This window comes from Schistocerca serialis, chromosome 5 (assembly GCF_023864345.2).
Source record: "Schistocerca serialis cubense isolate TAMUIC-IGC-003099 chromosome 5, iqSchSeri2.2, whole genome shotgun sequence".
Lineage (NCBI taxonomy): Eukaryota > Metazoa > Arthropoda > Insecta > Orthoptera > Acrididae > Schistocerca > Schistocerca serialis.
Genome location: NC_064642.1, coordinates 76991726 through 77004571, shown reverse-complemented (window position 1 = coordinate 77004571; position 12846 = coordinate 76991726). Strand labels below are relative to the sequence as shown.

Here is a 12846-nt window from a genome sequence, read left to right as displayed (position 1 = left end):
GGTAGAGCCACGGGTTGTAACACATCTGAAATGTAATGTCTGTCAATGTGAACAAGAGGTGACCGAGACTTGTAACCAACGGCACCCCATACCGTCATTCCGGGTGATACACCAGTATGGCGATGACGAATACACGCTTCCAATGTGCGTTCACCACAATGTCGCCAAACACGGATGCGAGCATTATGATGCTGTAAACAGAACCTGGATTCATCCGAAAAAATGACGTTTTGCCATTCGTGCACCCAGGTTCGTCGTTGAGTACACCATCGCAGGCGCTCCTGTCTGTGATGCAGTGTCAAGGGTGACCACAGCCATGGTCTCTGAGCTGATAGTCCATGCTGCTGCAAACGTCACCGAACTGTTCATGCAGATGGTTGTTGTCTTGCAAACGTCCGCATTTGTTGACTCAGGGATCGAGACGTGGCTGCATGGTCCATTGGGATCCAGCATGGCGTTCCGTATTACCTTCCTGAAACCAACCGATTCCATATTCTGCTAACAGTCATTGGATCTCGACCAATGCGAGCAGCAATGTCGCGATATGATAAACTGCAATTGTGATAGGCTACAATCGGACCTTTATCAAAGTTGGAAATGTGATGGTATACATTTCTCCTCCTTACACGAGGCATCACAACAACGTTTCACCAGGCAATGCTGGTCAACTGATGTCTGTGTATGAGAAATCAATTGGAAACTTTCCTCATGTCAGCATGTTGTAGGTATTGCCACCGGCGCCAACCTTGTGTGAGTGCTCTGAAAAGCTAATCATTTTCATATCACAGCATCTTCTTCCTGTCGGTTAAATTTCGCGTCTGTAGCACGTCATCTTCGTGGTGTAGCAATTTTAATGGCCAGTAGTGTACTTTTCTACACTTGAATCAGTCTATCAATTTATGTGACAGGGTTATTTATGTTTAATGCAGATCACCAAATGAATGTTACCTTAATAAATTGTATTTATGCACTGGTTCATTATAAAGCACTCAACTGGTGACTTTTTCTCCAGTGCCTTTGTTTCTTCCATAAATACAAGGTGATCACATCTAAATGTTTTATGACTGCTAAAGAAATTGATGCAGCCCTGTGGAGACATGTAGGGGCCTTCTGCTTTATGCAGTGCATGGTTGCCAGGTTGTCTGGCCCTTAGATCCAATACCATTGGGATGAAGACACTTGAATGAGTCATGTCTTGTGATGGTTGCTGAAGCACGTCTATAACTTATGCTACTAAAGGACATGTGACACGACCAAACAATGAAAAGACTAGGATGAAATAACAACATTAAGGAAATGATAGATTGTTACTCACTACATAGAGGTATGGGCCAATGCTTCCTCTGTGTGGTTAGTAGCAGTCTACCTTTTCCATAAACGGCATGTCACATTGGCAGCCCCCAGCTTCTGGTTCCCAAGCTCAACATGCCTGTATATTAAGTGCCAAGCCCCCTAATGGAAAATGTGGGGTGTGACAGGAACCTGTGGTTGATATTTTATATTTATATACATATTCCATGGATACTTTATGTTTATGAGAATTCAGAATGAGGGACAAGTTAAAGAATACATAAATGTAGATCACACAGAAAATAGTGCAGTTGATTTACAAAAATAGCTGCAGAGAAAATAAAAACATAAAACTAGGACAAAACAGAAGCAAAGTGAAGAAAAGACACCATAAAAGGATTATTGCATGTTGTACAATACATAGTAAACAGTAAAAATATATGCATAAGAAGTTGGTATCTGTTCAAAAAATTCATCTGATGAATAAAAAGTTTCATCAAGTAATTGTTTAATTTATTTTTTAATAATGCACTATTACTCTGCAGATCTTTATTGTCATTTGGCAATGAATTAAATGTTTTGGTACTGGTATAGTGTACACTCTTCTCCGCTAGTATTAGACTTTTGAGGTTACAATGTAGGTCAGTCCTCCTCCTTGTAGCGCGATCATAGTGCATTTCACTGAATTCGTAGTGTAAGGGACTGACAAGCATGAAGTGCATAACTGAATAAATATGTTGGGAAGGTGTAGTAAGTATCCCACATTTCTGAAAGAGCTCACAATAGGTGGTTCTCAGGAGCACTCTACAAATCATTCAGTCAGTCTTTTTCTGCAGGAAGAAAATTTTCTTTGATGTGGGTGAACTGCCCCAGAAGAAGCTGACAGTTTAGCTACACCATAGTTCTTTGCAGTCAGTGTAGTCAGATAAAGTGGAACTACTTGGTAGACATAAGTTTGTAGGTACTTGTGGCCATTGTCAATGAAGCTAAGAACTTCTACGTTGTTAGGCCACGTGATATTCCTCTTCAAATATCTTCTTCACAATCAATATTTCTACCACTCTGTTGATATCTTCTTCAGGATCTTATAATGTCTGTAGTTAGCGTTCAGCTCTTTGGGGACACTAGAAGGTCCTGAAAGAGATTTCAATAGAGTGGTCCAAATTGATTGTGAAGAAGACACCTGATGAGGAATATGACATGGTCTAACAACCTAGAAGATTTTTCTTTGTTTAGTAGATGTCTTCTGATGATGAATTTCTATTCCAAATAGAGGAGCCATCAGTTACAGCTGTCCTTGGCAAACAAATTTTTGGCATGAGCTCTGCTTCCAGTTATTTTATGATGACAAGGTGAGTGCTGCATCAATTTTAAAATTTTCTGTTAACTCCTTTAATATAATGTTAATGTGGGAGTTTTAATGTGTCTTACAGCATCTGGTTTGTCACTTCCTGCTTTGTGGTATTTATGGCAATTGGACTGATGCATTATTTCAAGTATTTCTCCTGAATCTGTATTTTCTATTACTTTGTTGCAAATTTTAAAATTAGCTTTTAAGCTTCAGAATTCCCATAACACTAACAAATTTCATCAAGCATGATATCTGGTAAATTTAAAAGGCTGAGGACCACTGTCATAAAAAACCTGGATGAGATAGGAGACAGTTGACAGATCAGTACACATCTGGTCTTATGATCAGTATCTTTGCTCAGTACAGCATATTGGTGCTGAAGAGAACAATTACAGCAAGGATTGGCGGGTCTATTAGTAATCTGATGATCTGTAAACAAGTAACCAGTCTGTGGCACATTTGGAATATATGTTGGCATTAAATACTAATTATGGGTTACAAGGAAATCCAGAAAGTTAAAAACATATTCATATTCATAGATCTGACATTTCAATATGGCCCACTGTGCCAATAAATTCCAATTGGAAATTCATCGTGATAGCTGGTGGTATGATCAGCAATATGCTTTATAAATTAATGTTTCAGACATTTCTAGGGGAAAAGCAATATATTACTCAGGGCTCACTCCAATGTTCCAGTCTTCATCAGCCTTCATGTACAGGGCATAAACAGATTTTCATAGGATCAAATTCATGACCTTTTCATTACTTTCTCATTACATCTTTAGTTATATTCATGACCTCTCGAAAAACTGGTTTAAATGAAAGCTGAATGTAACATTTCTTGAACTGTATGACAGTGTAAATAGTGTAACTATGTATGACTTGTAATATACCACTCATCAAATGCTTTAAAAACATTTAACTCTCACATAGGGTGAGATATGATAATTTTCAGCTATATTTATGGTTACATCAATTAAAATACACACTGTTTTAACAGTGTAATGTAGTGATAATGATTGTACTTAAGATGAAATAACAATTTTGAAGATACAAAATTTATCTCAAATGTTAAATGTCACAGTAAAAGATTCAGTGTTTTATTTCTTATGTAAACTTGAAATTTCAACATCTAAAATTTCAGATTCTTCTTTTAAGATTTGGCACTTCATTTTTGACAGATTTCTCCTTTTTTAAGGTTTCTACTTTTTTATAAAGCATCACTGATTTTATAATGTCCACATTCAGTTGTGTCTCACATTTAAGTAAACTGTCTAACAATTGTATTGCATTGTAAACATTTCGTTCTGCAACAATTGTTCCTTCTTCCGACAAGAAAACTTATGAGGGCAAGGTTGTAAAAGGTCAATGATGTTTATGGGATTCAACATCCCACAGACTGTCTACCATGGAACCACAACCACAATACTGGCTGCTACTGGCAACAAGGGGGCAGGGCTCAGGGCTGGAGGAATCCAATGGTGATTACACCATGAGGCTATGGAGTGTAGCTGAACTGCTTAGTTTATGAGTAATTCACAACAGTGCTACAGTGCAAGCGCTGTTGACAAAAAGCACAGCGATGACGATAATAAACAATGCAAGCATTGTATTGTATCTACAACAACAGTTGTCAAAGTTGACATACCATCAGAAAGGAACCCAAGGAATTTCACATAGTAAGACGGAAGTGGCAGATGAAATATTAGCATTTCTGTAAAATGATTCAGTGGAATGTATGGTGTCATACACACTCGACTGTGCAGACAATGTGAATGAGGAGTATAATGATGACAATACATTCTTAAAAAGTGAAAGTGACACTGAAATAGGTGCTGTGTCATATAGTTCATCATCCTTGTTGGACAGCGACTGACAAACCAATCTCCAGTGAATCATAGTAAAGGACAATCATTGTCCAAGGAGTGGATACTGAACATAATTATATACATGAAAGATCATATGCAGCATAGTAAAAAGCAATTACAAACAGATTTCGAATAAGTCTGGAGTAATATGACTGTGTAGTCCACAAGGAAAACCACATATATTCATGGGACGACAAGCGTACTTGTTGCAAAAACTGGTGTTTGCTCATTTCAAGGATGCTCAATACAATTTATAGGATGTGCATGATAGTGACCCACTATGTTACACACATCAAATGGCACCTGACATACACTACAGTGGTATTGGGACCTGCTGCTGCTGCTGCTGCTGCTGCTGCTAAGGCACCTACTGGCCTCTGTTTGTGAGGGCACCAACCAGTCGACCTGAGTGCTGATTGTTGCTACATGTGTGCATCCATGTCCTGAACCAGGTGGGGCAGGTTGGTGTCGACGCTGGTGGCTGTGCAAGATGCATGTTGCCACGAAGTTAAATTTGCTGGCATGGCTATGGCATGGCAGCAGTATTGGGTGCAGCAGCCAGTGCATCATGTACCTGATCAACCAAGTCCACAACAGCGTCCAGCTGCATTTCTACACTCCTGGAAATTGAAATAAGATGCCCGTGAATTCATTGTCCCAGGAAGGGGAAACTTTATTGACACATTCCTGGGGTCAGATACATCACATGATCACACTGACAGAACCACAGGCACATAGACACAGGCAACAGAGCGTGCACAATGTCGGCACTAGTACAGTGTATATCCACCTTTCGCAGCAATGCAGGCTGCTATTCTCCCATGGAGACGATCGTAGAGATGCTGGATGTAGTCCTGTGGAATGGCTTGCCATGCCATTTCCACCTGGCGCCTCAGTTGGACCAGCGTTCGTGCTGGACGTGCAGACCGCGTGAGACGACGCTTCATCCAGTCCCAAACATGCTCAATGGGGGACAGATCCGGAGATCTTGCTGGCGAGGGTAGTTGACTTACACCTTCTAGAGCACGTTGGGTGGCACGGGATACATGCGGACGTGCATTGTCCTGTTGGAACAGCAAGTTCCCTTGCCGGTCTAGGAATGGTAGAACGATGGGTTCGATGACGGTTTGGATGTACTGTGCACTATTCAGTGTCCCCTCGACGATCACCAGTGGTGTACGGCCAGTGTAGGAGATCGCTCCCCACACCATGATGCCGGGTGTTGGCCCTGTGTGCCTCGGTCGTATGCAGTCCTGATTGTGGCGCTCACCTGCACGGCGCCAAACACGCATACGACCATCATTGGCACCAAGGCAGAAGCGACTCTCATCGCTGAAGACGACACGTCTCCATTCGTCCCTCCATTCACGCCTGTCGCGACACCACTGGAGGCGGGCTGCACGATGTTGGGGCGTGAGCGGAAGACGGCCTAACGGTGTGCGGGACCGTAGCCCAGCTTCATGGAGACGGTTGCGAATGGTCCTCGCCGATACCCCAGGAGCAACAGTGTCCCTAATTTGCTGGGAAGTGGCGGTGCGGTCCCCTACGGCACTGCGTAGGATCCTACAGTCTTGGCGTGCATCCGTGCATCGCTGCGGTCCGGTCCCAGGTCGACGGGAACGTGCACCTTCCGCCGACCACTGGCGACAACATCGATGTACTGTGGAGACCTCACGCCCCACGTGTTGAGCAATTCGGCGGTACGTCCACCCGGCCTCCCGCATGCCCACTATATGCCCTCGCTCAAAGTCCGTCAACTGCACATACGGTTCACATCCACACTGTCGCGGCATGCTACCAGTGTTAAAGACTGCGATGGAGCTCCGTATGCCACGGCAAACTGGCTGACACTGACGGCGGCGGTGCACAACTGCTGCGCAGCTAGCGCCATTCGACGGCCAACACCGCGGTTCCTGGTGTGTCCGCTGTGCCGTGCGTGTGATCATTGCTTGTACAGCCCTCTCGCAGTGTCCGGAGCAAGTATGGTGGGTCTGACACACCGGTGTCAATGTGTTCTTTTTTCCATTTCCAGGAGTGTATTTGTATGGCAATGACTGCTTGCATTTGTGCTGGAAGGCTGTGCAGATAGTACATGACAGTGAGTCCAGGACCATGTTGGACTGAGTGAGAGTCTACAGATGGCACAGGAACTGAAATGGCCTCCTGTCACCGCACTCCTCTTGGCACAGCAAGTGATGCATCTGTTGTTTCTGCAACAATGAAATTCGCCAGATTATCTCTTCTTTTAGTTCCTTATATAAAGACTGCATTGGTAGCATGGTGATTATGTCCCACACTTCAGTCACTTAGTCTTGATCTAGCTGGCTCAAGATACGTCCAAATTTGGCGATGTTGCAGGTGATGTCATTGCTCAGGAAAACTGCCTCCATTTGGTTGAACCAGATGACTGGGTCAGAGGACCAAAAGGGCAGCAGCCTAACCAACACGTGGCCTGTGCTTGTTGCCACTCCCGTAACAGTGGGAGGTGTAGGTGGGGCTGTGCCTTGTGCGCTGAAGTTTTCCTCAGTTGGTTCCAGGTGAGCAGAGACCGTGCATGTGGAAGAGTGCCTGTAGCTTGCTCTCCAGTCTCTGGTTACCTACTAGTGGCTCATCTACTGTCATTTGTCTACTGTCTATTGTCTTTTGCAGTTCTTCCAGAGTCATCGTCTTGATTAAGCAGCTAGTTCATGATGGTTTGTTCACAAACTCACTCTTCATATGCAAGAACATTAGTGTTAGATCACTTGTGGTTCCATGTCACTCACACCGATGAAAGTTCAGCACCACATATTTAGTCTAGTGATAACATCAGAGACACCAGTGAAGCAGGAATATGTGGTTATTACTGCTTACATTCCAGTCATGCAGTGAGCTGACTTTACTGTTGCAACCACACACTTTGTTCAGGAAATAGGCTATGGTGATGGTGTGGTAACAGTTATTGATAAATACACTTACAGAAAATGTACTTATTCTGCCAAATGAGTAAATGAACAAGTGACAGAAATGACATCAGATTAAAATGTCCGGTAACCGGTGATCAGGATTACTGTGTTTGCATAACAGTTCCACTTGAACACTGATCCTGGAAGGTGTGCACTCCTCTGTGATGAGCACATCGTCTGATCGCATGTCAGTGTGGGAGAATTGTGGATGTGTGTCTGGAACAAAATGAAACTTTTTCTGACAATCACGTGGGTGCTGTGTGTTTTGTGGACATGGTAAAGTGGAGGTGGAAATGAATGGATAGCACCATAGAAACTTCTGTACACATCTGTGGGGAACTCACATTAAGCTCAACCCACATGGTCCTCAGATTGAGGTTATAGACTCTTGAAATATGGATCACTATTGTACAGCAGCTGAATTTGCACTTCTGTTGCTTTTCCTGCTGATCCATGTCTGTGTGAGCCACATGTTGCTACAGTTTTGCCTCTTGGCTGGTACGCATGCCGACAGACGTCTGGTGCAGCAAACTGGGGCTGACCATGAGTGGCTGTGGTCTGCTTGCACATTTTTGCGGCATGGCTTCCACAACCTCTATTGTAGCATACTACCTAGCACTATCCTCTTCAAAGAAGAAATGTGCTTTAGGCTGTGCAACTGACCTACCAACATTTAAAATTTAAGAGGATATGGATTTAAAATTATTGTTATGGCTAATGTGCAGCCCAGATGTTAAAGTTCATTCTGAAGGACTGATAGAATAGAAAGTTCTCAGCTTGGCTACAGAAGATGCATGAACTATTATCTGTGTTATGATATTACTGAAGTAATTTCCTCCATTTTTCTCTAGAATTAAATACTAACTTTCTTCCTTCTGATCATATAAATTATAATAAGAACTATCAGCAAAAATTAATTCATACATAACATCAATAAAATATTATCGCAAAGCGACTAATATAAACATAAAAAACAATGTAAGAAAAGATAGATTGCTGCTTACCATAATAAAGACACTAAGTTACTGACAGGCACAATTAAAGGACACTTACATAAAGCTTTCAGCCACAGCCTTCATTGGCAAAAGAGAAACAAACACAATTCATACACACAAACAAGTACACCTCATGCGCACATGAACACCAACTCTGGCAGCTTGGGCCAGAATACCAATGTTTATATTAAGCATACTATATTGATAATGTTATTCCAACATTAAGTCTTATATAATAATTAATAGAAACACACCCGTTTGTTGCAGTTCGCTAGGATATTTGTTAATACTGTGTTTTCTCTGTTGATGTACCTTATTTCACTTTCTAGCACATCAATTTTTTTCTTTAATTGATCCATTTTGTCATCTTTCTTTAGGATATCTTGCATTAGTTTACACCTAACAAAGGCAAACAAAATTAGAGCAAAAGGCATTTGGTACCTCTTATCAGTAATCTTCCAAGAGTTTATTACTTTTGTACCTGGTACTGTCGAGCTCATCAAAATAATTGGCAAGTTGTTCTTGGGTGGAATATTTGTCAGATAAGAATGTTGTCAGGGAGTTCACATTATCCTGAAAGTAAGAGCAAGGCATATTCATTTTAGATACATGGATAAAAACTTTCATATGGAACACAGTTCAAAGCCTGCTGAAGACAACATTTATGTTAATACTCTAAGACACATCTAGACATGAAACAATGAGATTCTAATCACAAAATATCTGTAAATAATGAGGTAGTGGGTGTTGAAATTGAAGGAGGTAACGACAATAACAACTCGGATTAAATACTAAAAGGAGTAAAACTAATAACTAACTGTGTAGTTAAGGTATTCGGCAATCTCTAGGCACATACGTATGACTGAAAATATGTGTGTGTGTGTGTGTGTGTGTGTGTGTGTGTGTTGTACTCATTATCTTTGAGTAGAGCAGTGTCTGAAACTTAACAATGTTTTCGGTCTTCTTCAGGTGCCTATAAACCAGTCAGTGCCTTAACTACCTACTGAGTCATTACCATCATGTCTTCAGTTACATAAATTCCGTCCAAGAATTCCCATTACCATCTTCAGAGTAAATACTGTGAATACAGAAATTCTAGACTGGAGAAAGAGGTCAAACAATTAAAAACCAGAACAAATCAATAAATATCTGATAACCACTATTTCTGAAACTTGTTATCCTAATTTCTGTTTTAATATGCACAGAATCAAAACTCCAGGTAGGAATATCAAGAATGTAGGAAAAGATAGATTGTTACTTACCATAAAGATAACACACTAAGTTGCAGACTGACACAATTAACATACTGTCCCCACACCCTCCACCCAACGGTTTCTATCCCCTCTGTCCTAACACCTTTTCCCCATCCTCATCTCCCACTCTCTTTGTTTGCCATCCTCTGCCAATGTACCCACCTATCTTTACCCATTCCTCTCTTTTTCGCTCTGTTTTTCCCACCTCCCTGCTCCACAGCCTCCTGACACTGCACCTGTTGGCATTCTATTCCCTGCACACTCCACCAGACAGTACTCCTCTCTTCTCCCACATGTACATTGCTATCCCTTCCCCCTTCTCTGCTCCCTCCAGATTGCTGCTTCCTCCCAAATGATAGTTACATTCTGGCAAGAGCTGCAGAGTTGGCACTCATGTGTGTGAGGTGTGCTTGCTTGTGTGAATGAATGGTGCCTATTTCTTTTTTTCTGACAAAGATGTGGCCAAAAACTTATGTGTAAGTGTCTTAATTGTGGATGTCTGCAAATTAGTGTGGTGTCTTTATGATAAGTAGCAATCTAGCTTTTCCTACATTGTTAATATGCACACAGACAGACAAACAGGGAAGCTCATCAAAGAATGTAGCCAGAATATGGATAATTATGGGGAGGGGGGCACAACTGATGTGAAGTTAAGTGGAATTGGAAGGGCCACAATAAATGTAGCACAATTTCTTATTAAATCAAACTCAAAATTGTGTTTATTAATCACCAAACATACTGATGCTATTACTTCATAATAGAAAGCCAATATCTGCAATGCACTTAACTGAGGAAATATAATTTGTATGAGATTTATTGATATTATTTTACTGTCAGGAAGGTAAAGTTCAAACACATGGAAATACTTTATTTACTCTCATTTTTAATAGTTATAACACAAGAGGAGAAACATTGCGAACTGAAGGTACAATTTAACTAGAAACTTCTATGTAGAACCCACAGCCATCTATCATTTTCAGATGCAATGAAAATAGTGGCTAACGCAAAACAGTTTTGAAGCTGAATGACAAATGGCTCTAGGTACACTTGTAATTTGTATGTAACCACTAACTGACATAGCATTCCTCAAATTGATACTGGATGGATATGTCTGTCTCTGTGACAGGGCAGCATATGAGTTGGTTTATGAAGATTGTAATTGGTTTCCCATAAGGGAGTGAAGTGGGGAGGGGAGGGAGATGGCAGCAGCTGTCGTCTCTTGCCCACTACTGTCACTACTGTTTATGTCCTTCAGGTTATCTCCATGCCGCATCAACTTTAACTTTTGATAAGTAATTGTTATGGGAAATGGGTAGGAGAGAGAACAAATGTGTAGTGTTAGAAAGAGCAGGTGAGAACAAGAAGAGCAGATCAAAGAAGGGGTAGGGTAGTACTGGGATATAGGAGATGGGGAGACATTGTTTTAGAAGCAGTGGTAAGATTGTAGATTATTCATGAGACAGAGAGAAAGGGAGGGAGAGAGAAGTGTGGAAAATAACAAAATGAACAGTGAGAACATGAGAGTGGGAAGACTAACTGAATATAGGAACAAGTGAAGATTTAGACTAGGAGAACTGTAGTAACAAAGGATACATTGGAGGGAAGGTTATCATACAGCAACACAGACAAACTAGTGTTTTACAATTGGATCCAAATGGCACTGATATTTAATAAGCATGAGTAGGACTTGAAACTATTAGAATTGTGGTGTTCAACATATTCACCAATTTGGCACTTTAGATGCAAATAACCCACAGACTGTGAAAGGCCATTCACATGTGTAGATATTTGTGTAGTCATCATTTAGCATGAAGACTTTCAACATTTTTTTTCATACTGAATGCTGAAACAACCAGCTTGGATGGAAATGTGGCTAGAACTTGGAGATTTTGTTGCTATGTTTGTCACACTCTGGCTGTGGATAAAGAGCAGCTGATCTTAAAACTCAAATCTGATCTGATAGCAGCAGAAGCAAGCAAGATTAAAGCACTTGAGAGCTTTCCAACAGCAAAATTATGAGCAGGGAAAATTTTGGGATGTGGTCAAGTCCAGTTTATATTTGTTCCCCACATAACATTCCAAACAATAATAGCAAGGTATAGTACAGCAATGATCCATAATTTTTTCTAAATCTAATCGTCTTTCATGAAACAGACATTTAGACCTATTATAAATGGGTTAACTGGTCAACATCAAAACAATTCAGATGTGGTCCACTAGATTTGTTAGTGGTAGGTTTGAACAACATGCAACTGTTACAGAGGTGCTTCAGGAACTCAATGGGAAGCCCTGGAGGGAAGGTGACATTCTATTTGAAAAATACCATTGAGAACATCTAAAGAACTGGCATCTGAAGCTGACTGCAGAACAATCCTACTGCCACCAATGTACAGTCCATTTAAGTGCCATGAAGATAAGATACAAGAAATAAGGGCTCATATGGAGGCATAGAAACAGTTTTTCCCTCACTTTATATGTGAGTGGAACAGGAAAGGGAAGAACTTGAAATGGTACATGGTATCTTCTGCCACACACTGTACTGTGACTTGCACAGTATGAATGTATATGTAGATGTAGATGGTCAGATGGTTGCAATAAAGCAACACTAGAGCCACTTTTACTTTCTGATGTGTGAGAGACAATTGTGGTGGAGTCCAGAGAATGTTACAGAAATCACAAAACTCATTAGGTCACTCTAAATCAGGAACTCTTCCTGACAGTATTTCAACAAAAGTATTAAAATCCTGTGCTAACTTGGTTGTGCTACCTTTGAGTTACCTTCACAACCATTCAATGATAAGACATTCATAAGTAAGAGCCCACTTCAGTTTTACTGAGAATTTATTTATTTAACTGCACAACTGGTTTTAGAACATTGGAGCTGACAATTAGTGTTAACAATTGATTAGGAACCATCATAAATCCATGGAGCTTGGGTCAGTTAGTATGGAAAGTCAAGCTTATGTCTTCCCTATGCTGTGAGTCCCTAATGGAGCATATCACTAAGACCAACAAGGAACTGTGCAGTTTGACCTCTAGAGGGGCTAGGACGACATGGTGGCAAATACACAAAATGTTTACCTATACATTCGGCGCATGCACTGCGATGCACTCCTAGCTCCTTGAGAGGCTTAACACTACA

General features: G+C 41.1%; 1 protein-coding gene across 1 annotated transcript in view; it reads right to left on the bottom strand.

Moving 5' to 3' along the window:
* Nucleotides 1-12846, bottom strand: part of LOC126481750 (putative leucine-rich repeat-containing protein DDB_G0290503) — a 196237-nt gene that overhangs the window by 109650 nt on the left and 73741 nt on the right. Inside the window, exons 4-5 of the mRNA XM_050105705.1 lie at nucleotides 8933-9024; nucleotides 8706-8850 (exon numbers count right to left, since the gene is read on the bottom strand). Coding sequence (XP_049961662.1) covers nucleotides 8706-8850; nucleotides 8933-9024 — 237 coding nt within the window. The remainder of the gene's footprint in view (nucleotides 1-8705; nucleotides 8851-8932; nucleotides 9025-12846) is intronic.